Source organism: Calliopsis andreniformis, chromosome 6, assembly GCF_051401765.1.
Source record: "Calliopsis andreniformis isolate RMS-2024a chromosome 6, iyCalAndr_principal, whole genome shotgun sequence".
In the NCBI taxonomy this organism is placed as follows: Eukaryota; Metazoa; Arthropoda; class Insecta; order Hymenoptera; family Andrenidae; genus Calliopsis; species Calliopsis andreniformis.
Window position 1 is genome coordinate 20,981,944 of NC_135067.1, and position 17,205 is coordinate 20,999,148.

The 17,205-nt window shown below is 45.2% G+C and overlaps 1 protein-coding gene across 1 annotated transcript in view; it reads left to right on the top strand.

Annotated features, from left to right (window-relative positions):
• LOC143180943 (uncharacterized) overlaps positions 1-17,205 on the top strand; it is a 181,372-nt gene that overhangs the window by 25,459 nt on the left and 138,708 nt on the right. The window contains exon 2 of the mRNA XM_076381006.1: positions 14,805-15,077. Coding sequence (XP_076237121.1) covers positions 14,945-15,077 — 133 coding nt within the window. The 5' untranslated portion in view covers positions 14,805-14,944. The remainder of the gene's footprint in view (positions 1-14,804; positions 15,078-17,205) is intronic.

Below are 17,205 nucleotides of genomic sequence, written 5' to 3' on the forward strand. Positions count from 1 at the left end.
CACCCGCGCGGTAACATACACGACCGTCTGACATATTTCAGTCTAATTCCCCTGAAATTGATTACACACCATCTACCACGCGTCAGAACCAAAAGCCTCGCGAATTCCTGTCTAACGGGAGGCAAGTAACCTCGCCGTTTACTTATTCATATTAATAAATCATCGCGAAAGAAACGTTATTAATGAGAAGAGTGATGCAGCACGCGACCCGACGATAAAATCGCCGAAGCAATGTAGAAAATTTCTTGTCGCTAAGATCTGAGGGTAACAAAGAAGGGAAATGGGCCAGGGAAGCTTATGACCGGTCGATTCGAGGGATCGTTTATCATCGCAGGTCAGTTCCCTTTACTCCGCTATGCAAAAGTCGCGTCAGCCGAAGCCGATATCGCGTGTACGTCGTTCTACGCGTATAAGTGTGCCTGTGCATGTCTCCCGCGCGATTCCCCATAATTTACTCGTCGCTTTTAAAACTTCCCCGCCGCGAGTGGCCGCGACTGGCTTGCGCCCTGCTCGCCGCGGTCTTTTCCGCGTTTTGTGCTCGACAAGCGGAAGGAAATGTTTTCTGGGTGAATTCCTTCGTATGCCTTCTGCCGACAAAGCGGGGTCATGCGGCGCGGGACGAAAGATGGGAGAAATATTTCTTGGTGGGAAGTTTCGATTCACCTGACAGGCCGAAAGAACGATCGCGCGAATTTCTGATTCGTCGAACACGGCCGCGGAAAGTGGCTCGATCTCCACGCATGCCGTAAATCAACACGAATGCTTTGGGAACTCGAGAAATTTGCCGATTATCGATATAGCCGGCTGAATGAATGGAAAGCCTTCTTGGAACGAACGACACGTGGCAGGTAATTAACCGCAGATACGTCCGAAGCGCAGCTATCCGTCTAAAAGGATTCGCGCGGACGAGAGGAAATTACGCAACGTTAATTCCAGCCAGAGGGAGTATCGCTAATTTCTGATAATGGGTACTGCGGGGCAATGGCATTCCTTCGAGACTGCTGATCGCCTTGAAGCGAAGCTTTGCGCGCGGCGGATCGTTTTATTGTGCGGATAAATTGGAAACGGGAAGTCGATGAGAAGCGGCTCCCGAGGGCTGAATTAATATTTCCCTTCTTGCGATCTATTCGGATCCCTCATAAAACTGCTCGGTGAAAAGCGGGAAATTTACTATTTTTCGGCAACCGGGAATTTCTTAATTCAACCCCAACGGGTTACTGAATCTTAATTGAATTTCGCCAGGAAATATCGCTCAACCTTGTTTCCTATCGATTCTTTCTAAAATTCTTCTCCGCTTGCCTCAACAAACCACGCGAGCACGGCGCTGGTCAGAAAGAACGTTGAAATATGCATAAGCGTAGTTATGCACGGTGAAAAAGGAACATCATGCATACATTCGCTGCACGCTATTCTTATCCTGTGGTCTCCAAGGAAGAAGAGACAATTTATAGGACCGTCCCGTGTGTTTCTTTCCGCGGCGAGCATTAACAAGCTACGCAGTTCGTCATAAATAATTCTAATAACGTGTCTCGGGTTAATATCGCACGGACGCCTCGAGTTTCCACGAATCTTCGGGGTTGCGAGTAATTTCTCAAGCCGAACGTTTCCCTGCTCTCCGTTTACACACAGGAGCTGTGGGTACGTGACTCGCGCGTCTTCCTATGCATTACAGCGGCGCATATTACATCGGGCGCGAGCGTATTCAGAGCGTTACTTCGTTCTAAACCGGCGAACGAGCCATCTTTCTGATGGATAGCTGGTAGGCGGAACCGAAAGCTCGGATTATGTCCGCGGGCTCCGCGGTGAGCTCGCGCGAAATGCGATTCGACGAGCGGCACGATAAAAGCCCGTTCTGAAAGATGCAAATATTTGACGTGGTATCGGCCGCTGTGGAAAAAGGGGAAACCAACCGTTCGACAAGCGCGCCGCGAGGCAAACGCGCGATCATTACGCGGACGTTTGCCTCCGAGATCTGCGAAAGCTAGGGGTGTCGTTCGTGAATGAAAATAGTGCTTCTACTTAGGGAAATATTTTTCGAGCTAGAATCTTTTGACGCTGCTGCTAGGAGATCCCAAAGGAAAATGTGACTTTAAAGGTGTTGAATTCATCCTCGAGAGGGGGTGGAATTTCAGAATATTTTTCTCATTTCTGGACGAGAGTGTTCGGATAGCCTCGTTATCCTGAATTCGCGGTCAATAGCTTGCAGTGAAAGCGTTTGGCGTTTGAAACACAGCAGAAGATACGTGAAGAATTCACTTTCTAAGGGCGAGGGCGCGTGCACGCGATCAAATAGAATGTACGCCCGGGGACCGGCCGAGCGCGCTTAAGTGTTTCCTGACGAACGAGTGTTTTATCGTTTACGAGCACGTAAAATAAAGTGGATATAAATGGAACAGCCGCGGGAGGACTATAAAGGCAAAAAAAAAACATTTATGATTCACGCGAGCGTATTGTAAAGGCTGTTCTACACCCCATTCCGTCTCGATGAAAGCGCGCAGCCGTGGTGAAAGCACCCCGCTTGCGTTCGCGGAGTTTCGAGGAACGCCGATTATGCAGACGATCCGTGGGTGTATTATCGATAAACAATCGCCATCTGTATGGAAGGCTGGAGCTTTTCAAAGTCATTGCACGTACCAAACTTTTCGCGCTATCCGACGCGGCAGCGGTGCACGTGTGCGCGTGCTCTCGCCACACGCACATTGGGGTACACGTACACGTTGCGGAGAACGCATTCGCGCGGCCAGGGGTAACTTACCGATGAGTCAGGCCCTGAGAGAACTCCGCGTCGCGGAATTCATATTTGTCACGATTAAACGCCGCCAGGAAACGTAACACCGAGGTGGGCAAGCTTTCAATTAAAGTTTAGAAACCTGTCCCCGCAGCATCGTGATTTAATTAAAGCGTTCGAGTAATACGATAACTTCGCCGCGGGATTGAGGCGGACAAAGATCGCATTTACGAGAAGGGTGTTCCGTTTCCTTGATATCGGAATTCCGAATATTAAATTGGAATTTTACTATGGTCTCCTCGGAGGCTGCGAAGCCTAGTGATAGGGGCGAGGCTAAAGCGGTTCTTTCAGGTATGGAATTATCAGAAGCAGTGATATTTCTCAGGTTTAGATCTGGGAACTCATTGGCGTACCAACAATTTTCGAGCAGTTTTCGTAACGGGGTTTCCACATAATCCAATAGTCCTCGGAGCACGATTAATCAGCCAGTTTGAGCTCCTTTTCGCTGAAGCCAGATCTCAAAGGATCTCGACAGAATGCCTCCGTGGAGTCGTTTAATTGCAGGTGGCGGAGACTCCTGCCGCAAACGGAACGGCACGCATACTCTCGGCATAATTTAAGCTTCGGTTGCTGCGAATCGGCGGAACGTTGCGCAGACCTCGCAGCTCGAATTCGAAATCCCCCATGGCTCCGCGCAAAGGACCAGGGGTCTGTGAACCAACCAGCTTTGGACTACATTAGGAAGATATTAACATAGGCGAAGCGTGTGTGCGCCGTTGGAGCGAGTAACCCAGCCGAGCTTGCGGGGGGTAGTTCTGCATCGGCGCATATGCACAACCATCCCCGGAACGCAGCGTACGTGCGGCGGAAATTTAAGGGAGGAATCGACCGCGCAAGAAGCTAGCCTAATTAACAGATAACGGTCAGCGGGGATACCAGTTTATCCGCGGGCAAACTGAGCTGAATGCTGCGACCATACGTTAGCTCTGTCACTCCCGTAATGCGCCCGCGACGTTGTTTAGGGACCAGGAAGTCGAGGTAGATTTCGATGAAGCGCACATGTGAGCTGGGGCGACAATAAGGTGTGCAGATATTTCTGCATACTCTGGTTGCTTCCCAAGGAATTTAGGAGACATGATAATTTGTGCTTCGGTAAAGTAGTTTAATGCTCCTCTAATAATCTGTAAAATGAAATTGGAACTTTGAGTGTAATTGGAGAGAAGAGTTGTTCTGTATTCAATGTGATATTCATTGAGAGTTTTAGATTCTGGTGGATGTCTCTAATTCTGTTCCTCGTACCTCCAATAAATAGAGAGGTATTTGTTCTGAACGTAAAACCCGGAATCATATGCTACTCGATCGTTTCTCGTGATGCACTTACGATCAATTAATATGATAAGAGCTGGCCTAGAATGCGGTATAGTTTGAGAGGGTGGTTAGTTTAGGAACTGCTGAACATGTTCCCTGAATTGACAAGTAACCGCGCATATATGCGCAAATTTGTTACGGTACAGTGAGCTTGCCTTGATTTCTGGGTATGTGCCGTATTTGAGGGCTATGTGTTCTTGACCTTATTCGTAAGTCACCAGAACTCTATCAGAATTGAAGCGAAACATTCTTTTAAATTCCATGATTTTTAAGTGTTATTTAGAGGTTCTGTAAGACTATTTTATGAATACAAAAGAAAAACAAATTTTTAATAAACAATCCATAATGGAATCACAAAAGCATAGTTTTGAAAGCATTTCTAATTTGACAAAGAACTTCACCTCTAGATAGAGGCAAATCTCCGCGAGCTGGAAACTTCAAAGTCGTATCTCGATCAGAAAGGCAATTCGTTTACTTGAAACTCGCTCGTAGCATCACCCCACGGCTTTGTCGTCTTTATTCTGAACGCGTCACGGTATATCGTTCCTCAACTTTTCCGCTTTAAAGCTTAACTTCGTTCGCGTCGACACCCGCAGTCTCTCCTTAGTCCTTTTGCAAACTTCGTTACAGACGTACCGCACGAGTATATTTAGAAAGGTAAACGAATGTTCAGGCACGTATCAGGCATGCTTTGAAAGTCAAAATTTGTGTTCTGTTGGCAAATGTTCGTTTATCATACGCATCATTTTCTAAAATAAGCTGCTATAAGGGAACAAATATTGCATCTTTTGAATTCTAATCTTTATCCCCAATTAAGCCACACTTTTGCGCTACAGTCATTTGAGACTTTCGTTTCAAGTTAAAAGCTATGAAATCGTGGAAGGGCAGAAAAAGTTATTTTAAGCACACGATTTCGGACAGAGTATTGGGTATACAGTCACCTAGCAGCCTTCTGCCGCACACTTGCAACAGACACAAGCATTTAAAGCAATTAGCATGACTCACCGCACGGGGAACTGACTGAAAGGGGCAGTCGAAAGGATAACGGGGGCGTGTACGCGGCCCTCGGTTATTACCACTGTGCCAAGAAAGTGGATTAGCTACCTTTGGAGGGCTGGCACCGGAAGTCGAGAGGCAAGAGCAATGAAAAACGAAGCCCTAGAGGGATGATTAACGATCCGTTTAAAACGATTCGCCTGTAACTAATTATTCTTCACGTGTATTTGACGACCTTTGACGCCTCGCTCTCCCGACTAGTTTTAAATATTATACAGAGCGGCGATAACCGTATTACTAGGATAATTGTTCGATGATGGAACTTGGTAATTGACCCGGAGATAGCACTTTAAGGGAGTGACTAGAGGTAAAGTTGCCAAGTTTCGAATATATTATCCATTGGGCAGGATCAACGGATGCTTCGGGCGGATTGGTGGTCGTAACTTGATAATAGCCAAATAACAACATTAATGGCAGATTTCCATAGAAGTGTAATCGTGGGTCGAGACATTTGTCCTCTGATTCTATGGTACTGAGCAGCTGATTGCGCTATAGGGAAAAGCGAAACAATTGCAACTTTGATTCTTGACACTCCAATATCGCAGGATTAATTTTAGCTACTAATTATAAAGTACTTGGACAATTTTCTAGCCACTATGAAGACATCGGGCGAACGATTAACAAAAGAATGTTATTTTATTTCACATTGCTGTCTACACAGTACAGTTATCGTACTTTGATCTGGAGCTACCAGCTCTTGTCCCCATAGTGGAATTCGATTAAACTGCCTGCAGGGGCGTTCGAGTTTCTTAGTCGAATTGGAAGATTCCACCAGCTTTCTGGACGACTGAACGTCGTGGAAAGCTCGTGGAAAGCGTCCCCTTGGCTCTCCCTCGGCCATTGTCGCGTTCCATGGCCCCTCCGGATCTTATCCAGCAGCTTCCGCGAGGGCCAATTAGAAAAAACTTTGACCCAAGATACCTCCCGTGCTGGGATTACTCTTATCTGGAAGCTTTGCCTCACGACACGATCGAGTTTCTCGGATGTCGCATAAGGATTATAAACTTCGCGGCGCAGACTTTAAAAGAACGGGACAGTCGGCATCCTTATCGAATAAAACGGAACTGAGGACAGTCTCCAAAATAAAACAGCATTCCCTCTTAACTGTTTCGTTGCAACGGTCTCTTAATTAAACACCACTTCGTGTGTTCATTCTGCTCAACAAATTATGAATTCTGAGAAAATCTCTTTACACGGTGGAGTCACAAAACAGTGCTTCTCTATTGTTGAAGAGATGCTCGGAATTTTGTGTCGACCCACTTGAGAGTCATTGAATGAAAGGGGTATTTTTAGCAACATAGAAATATTGCTGCCATGCATCGATCTAATCAGAGGAAGCCATTTAGGGTGCGATATGGTGAACAAAACGACAGAGCGTACGCATGATTTATAACCCCGAAACATTGGGAAGAAGAGCTGAAATCGTGCACATATAAAACAACGGGACACAATAAAAGAAGGTTTACTGGCAGTAAAAATTTAACGCGCTTGTGTTCGCCTTCCACGCTTCGTGGGGATAACAGGATGGATAAAACATAGATATTCTGTTGGAGCATTGTAACCAGTGGGGTGTCTTTTACCCACGAATCTCACGATTTCACCTTACTCATTCATTGTGCAGAAACGAAAGTTAAAATTTGAAGATTTAAAGATTTGAAGACTTGAAGTCTTGAAAATTTGAATATTCAAAAAATTTCAAACTGAAAATTAGAAAATTTGAAAATTGAAAAATTTAAAAATTTGAAAATTTGAAAATTTGAAAATTTAAAAATTTGAAAGTTTGAAAGTTTGAAAATTTAAAAATTTGAAAAGCTTGAAAAGTTTGGAATCATCAAACCTTTCAACTAACTAAGACGTGCAAGGCAATTTTTGTGTACATTACACTTGAGAATCTCTCCATAACAGACCACAGAAAAGTGCATTCCATGTACCGGAAGTGAAAACGCATTCGTCTGAAATATTATTTCCCTGGGCGCGGTGTAACGCGAGGTAGAAACTTTAATCCTTGGAACGATGCCGGTGTGTCCGTGCAGGAAAGGTTCGATTAATCATATAAGCAACTTTTGTCGCAGTTCCCGAACGCGATGGCGAGTTGTGGGAGGTGAACGGCCGCTGGGAAGGGACGCGTGGATGGGCGAGCTACGAGAACCGACGCGCCCCTGAGCTACGTTCGAAATTGTCACAATGATAAATCGTGTCGGTATCGTATATCTCGGTGGCGCGTCTCCGACCATTCCTACGTGGTTCAAGCTTTGGATCGTGTGGCGCTTTTGGTCGTTTGACTAGATGCACCCACGAGTACGTGTGCATTTCGCTGGAATCCGGAGGCGAGCGCAAAGACGCGTGTATCGTTCGCGAGCTTTTGTCATCCACGTCTGAAGTGCAACGTTGCAACTTCGGCGAGACGCCTCGCGCAGAGTTTAACCATTTTTATTAGAGACACTACATTCAATAGAATTCTATAATAACTGAAGCTGTTTTTTGGTAAGTCTCAGGTTTGATGGAATTCCGCACTAAGTGAAGATATATTTTGGCAGTACTCAGATTTTACTCATATCTGAGGACTACTGGAATACGGCTTCAGTAACCGCAGAATTCGGTCCATTCTCAGAACTACTAAAATATGGCTTCAGTAACCACAGAATTCCATCAAATCTGAGGATCGTGACGATGACGAAACGCGATATAAAGCTCCACAACTCTCAAGATATTCGCTGAAAAATGGTTTCTTCGTGCCGTCGCCTAAGTGCGTCTTGCTATGGACAAATTTCGCTTTTAATAATGTTTTCAGTCTAATAAAGCGCTAAATTATTTAAGACGTTGGTAGAGGGTAGATGAGCCTGTGTACCTGAATAAGTCTAATCTGTAAAAGAATATTTCTTACAGGAGGAAAGGCTGACTGCAGTCATTTTTTAGACGGTTCAATGAAAATCAAAAGTTAAAAGTAGTTATTAGATTTTACCTCGAACTAATATTTAGTATTAATTTGTTCTTTAAATGATATTTACAAGTTAATATGTTCTCTCACGTCCACTGCGCAAATATCGTTTAGATATTTAATTAGCAATCGAATTTGAAGCGTGAGTGCATTCCCATTTAAACGCAATTCGGATTATAGATAACTGCGCTTAATTAATTGGTCTGGAAAATGTATACTTGCTAGATAGACTTTCATACCTGTTTGCGTTGTAAATTCGATTACACTTCTTTAGGCAAATATAATTACAATATTATCGTATAATCGTAACTATACTTATTGCATTTGAAGTATGTACAATATTACCAATAGCATTCGGTATATGTCACACTAATTACCACGTTCTATCCCAGATTTCTGCAACCCCAAAAATCATGACACTTTAATCTGCTGATTGAGCCATGAATTTTCTTTTCGCGTTTCCACGTATCTCTTGGCACGCTACATTGTTGGCACATCGGCTGTTCCCCCATGCCAGTTTCGATAACGATAATGTCTCATGCGAGTCGCCTCCCCGATGTAAATTAATTAAGCGTCACTAATTCATGGCAATAAATTCATAGTAGATCGTGACAGGGTGTCGGTGGACGTGCGATCTCGATCGTCACCAGTTTCGGATCTCCATACAATAGCGTGTCGTTCGAAGCTCGTGACGGTGGCTCTGAAATATCTCAGTGGGAGGACTTAAGCTGCATTAGAATGCTCATTGAAAACGTCCATGACTGAATAGAACGTCGAGAACCCGCTAAGAACAGTATTGAGGTTACGATTCGATAAATAGCGGCCACTCGAACTGAAACTGTATTCTTACGGATACAGCGAGACCTCGTTAAAGGGGGCAGAAATAAAGCTCGAACTATGGACGAGCATTACCACGGAATTCGCAATTATAATAAATTACGTTCGTGGGGGTGACGGTATATTTAATAACGTCAACGGTGAAAAATTGCAGGTTCGAGCGTCATGCACCTTTTTCGCGAACCGACTCGTCCACGCATTGTTGAATTTGATAAATTGCGACGCCTAACCGTCCCTGGGATTAGAGAGGAATCCGCCTAACGGCTAGGCGTTTATTGTGATTCTCGGGGCGAAAAAGAAGATGAGGAAAAGAGACTGCGGGAAGAACGGCTTAATGAAATATACGAGTTTGTTAATCCGCGGCATTAGCGTTCTTGCCACGAACGGGTGGAATTGGGTTGAAAGCAGAGGTGCTGAGAAAACGTGAAATTGTTAGCCTCGTTTCGCGTTACCTTATCTCACCGACTTCACTTTCGTTGATACCAGTTCCGCGTTTCCTTACTGCTTTACGTTGTTTCCATGTTTCGTTATCAAATATTACTTTCGAATCCGGTCGATAGGAAATGGATTCTATAAACACTGTGGAACATTATACGAGACCGTGAGGAGTCAAAGCATGAAATATTGAGTAAACTGGATATCGTTGTTTGATATTTTACTGATCAAAGTAGGTCGAAAGTTTCTCGTTCAGAAAGCGAAGGATCGTTTATGTAACAATGGCAGAAAAAAAAAAATGCAAATTTTAGAGGAGCATTCTTTATTTCGAAAAACAGCCCTTGGCAGAGGCGAAGTACGTCGTGGAGACTCACGTTCTTCATTTAGGAGTCGTTCATTTTACAAATCTCGTTTGTCAAGCGCTTTATCTTTTTGTGCAAGTACACTGTAACTCCGCGGATGGCACGTGATGCGAATAAAACGAATTTCGAGGAACGTCTGCAATGGCACGGCGAAAATTTGAAAGGCGAGTACAGTTGAAGTTCCACACCTTGTACAACCTATCTCGTGCCTCGCAATTTTCGTCCGAGCGTTTTTAATATTCCGATAAAAAGCCCGGGGCGAAAAGGAACCGTCGGAAATTCGTGTCTTTCATTTAAACGTCGTTCACTCTAGAAATTCCGTTTGACCGACGCATTGTGGATTTTCGTTCCGTTCTTTTGGATACCAGAGAGAAAGGTTCACTGTGATTACGTTATTACATTCCTCGCTCAACCGTGCACCTCGACGAATCCGTCAAGTATTTACAGTTCGTGGTCGTCCTAATAGCTGGCCCGAATCAAAAGTGCGAAGACGGACAGTCGTCGAAGGACTTCGATTGATTCGTTTCTCGAAAGGAGGATCCATCCTCCCACATCTTGTTTCCAGCTCGTAGCTGGAAGTTCCGCTCTGGTAAACACGCCGTCAGATATTTGCCTTACCCGACGAAGTGAAAAACAAATATTGTCGGGTGGTTGGTTCGAAATGGTCGAGGGTTGCGAGACGTTTCGAGAGGGGCTGCTCTTGACGCCGCGCCTTGAAACGAACGTGTCATTATACTTAGCTGGGAAATAAATTAGAGGCGAGATCCGGCTGCTCGCGCGCGACAAACATTGAGGAGTTCGCTGATTACGTTCGCACCGAAATTCCTGTCACAGGACACGTATCCTGGTGAGCGAAAGACAAATGGAAACGCGAGATAGGAACTTGTCGAGGACAGAGAAAGTCCTGGAAACCGAAAGCGCCCACAGAATCTTCTTTGACGAGCTTAAATCGAATTCAGCGTTGATACTGCCACGATGTTCTTGGGCGAAAAAATGTCTATGCGTTTGTAAATATTGATAAAATTAAGCAGCGATGAACATGGCGAAAAGTAGATTTATTTAGCTTAAATGAGATGAAAAGGTGCAGAGGTAATAAGCGGTATTACATCGCGACTGGGAGGAAGGTTTGCGGTGCGCGGTTATATTTCATGATATCTGGAATTTCAGCCGCTCGTGTCGAGAATATTAACTCACGGCGCATTTACCTCTATCGCGTCGGCGTATCGAGATGTATAAATTCAGATCGTCGGTACGCGCTTCTCGACCGAAATAGGAACGACTCTGGTCGAAGCGTTTCGACAAGCAGCAAGATGTATGCAGGTGAAATTGTTCAAGCACGATCAAACGAGCATTATACATCTGCTGGAGATGGCGGAACAGCTTCCATATTTCCTGCACGCCGCAAGGGTATCCGCCTATTGTTTCACAGCTTTCCGCGTAAACGAATGCGCAAGCCATATGCAAATAAGTGTCGAGGTGTACCGCTCGATATGATTTAGTTTATTTTCAAAACCTTACCAGTGAAATATAATTAGTCTTCTATAAGAAAAATGATAACCCACAGTTACTATAACGAAATTAGACGTTGAGTGGCTGTCAACGATCGATTAATTGAACGGTGAAACGCACAGTCATCAGAAGCCACAGACAATCGTGGCCGAGGCTGTGTATCTGCCAAGACACCTCTGATATGCAATTAATCGATGTTTCGGCTAATCGATACCTGACTCGATTAATAATTACAACGGTCCGTCGCCCAACTGACAGCCAAGTGTAATTTGTAAGAGTTCAGTTCGGTGCTAATTGAACGGAATCGTAACCGGGTTAATTGTCTTCCCCCGATTCCTACGTTCGAAACTCGTTTCATATGAAAACTGGGAACAGCCGAACAAATCCTGGAAAAATATTTGCTTTTCGTTGGTAGGATAAAAGCATCAAATTTAGAGTTCAGCAAGGAAATAATTAGAAAGCAACAAATTTTTAAAGTAATTACTCGAACTCAAACATTTTCAAGCACCGTTTCCGCTGCGGGAAAATCACTTTAACGAACTTATTTGTAATTTTCCCAAAAATGAAACTAATTTGTAAAAAAAGCGGAATGTGGTTGGCGGACAGAAAGAGGGAGATGTTAACGCTCACAGTGTACACTTCGTTATCGACTACCGAACCGACGAAACTTTTCTCCATTTCCTTTTCCATGTGCCACTTGATCGCTCCTATAGAACAACTAAAGTACAAACAACTCGGACTTCGTGCTTTGTGGATTATAGTGGCAAAGAGGAAGTCATAGTGAAAGCGCGAAAAAGCTGAGAAAACGTTACACTTTGAAAACTCACACGGAGTCAAGTTAATTACCTCTCACGCTTCAGAGACGTTGCTTTACCACTTCCTAGTTGCAATTAGCGTTCGCTAAGGTGACTTTCCACGTGACATGACTGTGTACAGACGACAAGAGGGAGTATCGAATTCTACGTTTACCTTTGCCGCGTAAATAGAAGATGTTACTCCTAGCGTAGAACGGATTTTCTTTTTATTCTGCTGGAAGGTACGCGAATGCCTGGGGACTCGGTCTCAATCGGAGAGGCGCAAAGGGAGAAGAAGACACGGCTTGTCGTAATAGCGGGAAAAGTGTGTCGGAACGGTTTTTATTCAGTGGAAGTGGTACAGGAAAGGCAGCCCCTTTGTGCAGCTGACGTTCTCATAACCACAGATTCCCTCCTTTATCGGGACTTTCTTTTTTAACGGCGCATTACTTCTATCAAACGGAAGTGGCCATAATTGCGTGGCACAATTAAGGTCAGCTCGCGCAGAGTCCCCCTCGCTCCGGTTGCCAGTAGCATCCTCTTTACTTTCCTTTCCTTCCGCTCGGCTTGCTGCATTCTACCGTCCTTGGTTAGCGTGTCCAATCAGCACCTGGATTAAGTTAACTGCATCGGCGCCTTTTCAATGGGCTCGTTCACCGCGACTGCCTTCGATGTCCTTTGCCCCCTACCCACGATTGAGGAAAAAGGGAGGAGAGTTAAAGAAAGGAATCTTCTTCCTATAAAGAGAGACACACACACACACACACACACTTGACCAGCCCGTTGAATAGTCCCTCGGTTCCAATAGACGTGGCGACCTGTAATTGGACGATTGGATCCGGAACGGGCGCGCTCGACTGACCCATAGAATAATCTGCCAAGAGGTTAATGGAACGGAGTCGACGAAAATGTATCGAGCCTGAGATTGCCTGCTCGACGAAAGCTCGTTAATAAACAAAATCTCTCGAGAATTGAGAGACTCATTTCCACGCCACTGTCCTATCAATCATTCCCCCGCTGTTGTATGAAAGGAGCCAGAGGAGGATCTTTAATCGCGTCTCGAATATGCACAGATCGCGCTAAGTAGATAGGAGAGCGAATAGGCGGACAAGACGATAAGTGGAGGAGGAGCACCGCGAAGGAGACGATCAGCAACCAACGCTTGGCGAGTTCCTCAGAAGACCTGTCTGCCTCAGCGATGCCTTTCATAACTGCCGGCCAAGCGAACGTCGACTCGAATGCATCGAGATAACGAGTAAATAATAGGGGCAAAACGAAGCCTCCGCTCTCTGGCCTGTCAGATTATGAGCGAGCTAAGATCCTAGCTGCTGCGTTCTATCTCGTAATGACCGCGTAGTTGACGTCACGGTTAGAACATTGAAACAGAAGAATCGGTGCAGCCATGCTTACGCGTCACTTCCACCAATATAGATACGCTAACGAGACATCGATGACATTTTCCTGGAATGAAGAAGCGAATGACGTCGCATCCACGAGGTGTATTTCGAGTAGTAGACTCTGTACACGAATTTCATTATCCTGGCATCCAGGATTTCTATCCAAGCAAAGTGTGCAAATCCTTACACAACACTTGACAGTGGGAAACGTGATTTAGTTATAAAATTGTGAGACTTGAGAACAGCTAAGTTTAATTTATTTCATAAAACTTTGCACTGCACGCAACGCGTTAATATTTCTAGAATACGAGGAAACGGAGAAGCAGCACAAAGGTGCTGGTTAATGGGAAAATAATGAACCTTAGCAGGTGTTAATCGTGGGGCAATTAGGAAAGCGTTAGGTTGTCACGCCTGATTGTTTCGCGCGTGAATTCATTAGCTACTCAAATCGATTGCTCGAGTGCCGAAAGAAAGCCGAGGCATTCAAACCGCGCCATTGAAACCGCGCTAATTTCCAGGAGGCGAGCCAGCTTTCATGGAGCTCCGCCTTTAAATTTATCTATACTTTATCTCTTAATGATCGTTAAAAGAGCTTCTCTAATCGCAGAATGGTTTGCTGTTTTGTTGCAGATGGAGTCTGAGCGAAGTAGCAAAAGACGGTCGACTTGGCAGGAGGGAAACGTGGCGGACAAAAGACCTAGCTAGACTACTGAGAGAATTCTCGAACAAAACTAGTGGCAAAGGGGGTCGAGCTGCAATCGAGTGTGCTCGACACTCGACAAATCGTGACACGCGTTTTCGCGAACTCAAACACGCGGATCAAAGACTAGACTGTTTCTTCTCCGATTAGCCAACGTAGAAAGGTCGACGGCCGCTTGCTCGCTTTGAAAATATCGAACGTCGTGGTCCGTGCAAGAGAACGTGAAATATTGAACGAATGAATCAGTACTGACGCAGAGATGAAAAATTCCGTCGGGAAGAAGAATAGCGGGAGGCGAGCAACGAAATTCCTCTCGTAACGCGTGGATAAGAACGCGAGAATAAAGAGGCGCTAATTTAAAAGTTTCCTTTGGTCGCGAGAATCCAATAATAACACGGACGATTTAACCGCGAAACGTTGAAACGAATGAAAACAGATGCCTGGTCACGGATCATTAACCCGCGCTATTTCTACCGCGGTCGTACTACCAAATTACCTCGCCACGGGGTTGTTTCTTGCTCGCCTAATTGCTTATGAACGACTCGTCTGATTCGCCGAGACGATTCCGTTCGATTTACGCAGACCAATTTCAGGGGGGAGGGGAGTTCAGCTAGTGGTGGGACGTGAATCGCCAGGTGCAAGAACGAAGGTGGGTACAAAGTTTCGTTCAATCGTGATAGATCGCTGGTGGTGAGGGGTAGTCGCAAACTCTTCCGAGATAGGGACACGTAGGTCTCGAGGCGCGGTGGGACGGTGCGCGAAGTGAAAGAGACGCCAGTGAAGATGATATTAAGGCAGAGGACTGATTGAAACGAGGGAAATGGCGATTGTCGGGGTTGTTAGTGAAATGAGTGCGACGCGTTTGAATGTGTGGTTCTGCGCTGTTCTCTTCGCGGCTATCACGCTCGTCCACTCTCAGGTCACATGGACGCCGATCTACATGGGAACCTACAGTGAGTACTCATTTATTTCCTCTCGAACTTACTCATTTTATACGCTAACAATTTTCGAATTTGATTAACTATGAGTAAATAGGTTTCTAGAAACTTGGGCTTTTTAATTAAAAATTAATATCATTTCTCTATACTATGAATGTCACAAACAGAGTACAAAAAGTGAATTTCATTGTGCCAGAAAATAATCCAGGATGTACAGTTTAATGTGTCCGAATATGCATGGAACGTTTTTCTCGATTGAAAAATCATATAAATGTTTTTCGCAGAATTTTATATTGCATTACGCAGTAGTCGAATAGCGCGAATTAAATGCATGTTAACCTGAATTATGTTATGCCGTACGTGATGCACGTATTATCTTTGACTAATTACGCTTCCCCATTTAAATCCTTGGAAAAAAATGGGAGACAGTAAAATGCAGCTTCTAAACGAGATTGCTATATACGTCGTTCGTTCATCGCTCGCACCGACGATACATATTCCAAAGCGGTGGGTGGGGAAGAACATTTCTCACGTGCGGGCTATTTCTCCTCGTCCCGATTGATCTGGAAACAACAGTGCCCCCGCATGGAGCCTGCTTGACTCACAAATAACCGTATCGGCACGTTCGGTTTACATATTTTTCTAGCTGGTCGAGGAGAAATATTTTTCATTTCTCGTCGTTTAAACGAAGGCATGAGGCACGTATTCAGATGTAAATTAGACACGCGAGGCGATGATAATTTCGAGGAAGTCACATTTCGGTACAGCACCATTCAACCAGGCTGCCGGTTAATTCGTCACGACGATACAGACTTTATCGCGAGATAGAACTGAACGCAATATCGGATCCAACCAGTCTGTGCCTAATAAAAAATGAGACATCGAACGATGACGTATCGCCTCGACGCTCGAGTTGGATGTTTACCGCGTTTTTCTGATTTCGCATCATTTCGAACTTTGCCAATCCCGTGTACAGCCGTGACAGTTACGGGCGTCGGCGAACCGTCGGATTGATCGCGTCAATTAACGAGCCACGACATGCACGAAACTTCGCAAACGAGTACAATTAATGGTGCATCGAGTTTGTGCAACGACGGCCAAGTCGCGTTGAGGGGGTTGAACAGTGGATTGGGGTGGGAGGGTAGCACGGGGTGATTTGCAACGGCGCCGATGGATCTCGGATTTCTCGATTGCAGGCCGACTTGCGACGCGACTCACTAATAACTCGCTGAAGTTTCGCGAACGAACGAACGAGCGAACGAACGAATCGTGGCGACACGTGTCGTTGACAAATACGAAAGCTGCGCCCCTCAGCCGTATTTTAATCAGCGCGCGAACGATTCGGGTCAAGTGTGACGATCGGCTCGCATTGGATTCGTTTACGTCCTCACGTCTCGGACGAACGATCGCGTCATCTTTCGAGACGATCCACCTCTCCTGTTCGCTAATGAAATTCCTGTCCACGTTTTCCATGCACGACGTCAAGGGGAATTCGATCTCACGGAGACTGTGCTGACAGTAAATTCAAACACATACGTCTTTGTGATTGCTCGAAGCTTTTGTTGCGCTTGAGATAGTTTTATCGTGACCAATATCGTGGGTTCGTTGAACGAATCGCGGTGCTTCGATCGACACGGACTCCTCCCAATGTGCCAGTTAATTGTGTCATTTAAACACATTTCACGCCACGTTGAATAAACCGCGGAAGTTGTTAATTCCACGGCTGATTTGCTGATTCGACATTTACGGTTGCGTTTTACTATCGATCGATAGAGGAAGAATGAGACATTTTTACCCCAGCTCCGTTTCGTAAGCTTGCGTTTGTAAGCTCGACCCCAGAGCGATCGAACGCGAAAGGATTACTCGTTGACGGTGAAGAATGCATTTGAACGAAGAAAAACGGGTCCTCGGGACCCCTATATCAACGCATTTATTAGCGACGAAAGACGGCGGACGCAATTCTTTTCCATTAAAGCTTATAAAAGCGAAGCTGGTTTCCGGTCAATAATAATATATCAAGGGGAAGTCGAGTTATCACACTCTGGGGACGGCAGCTTTCACGCTTTAAACGCGCGGGATTCCGACGATCATTCGATTCACGTAGTGTGGATCGAAAAGTAATCACGACTCCGAAAAGGTACAG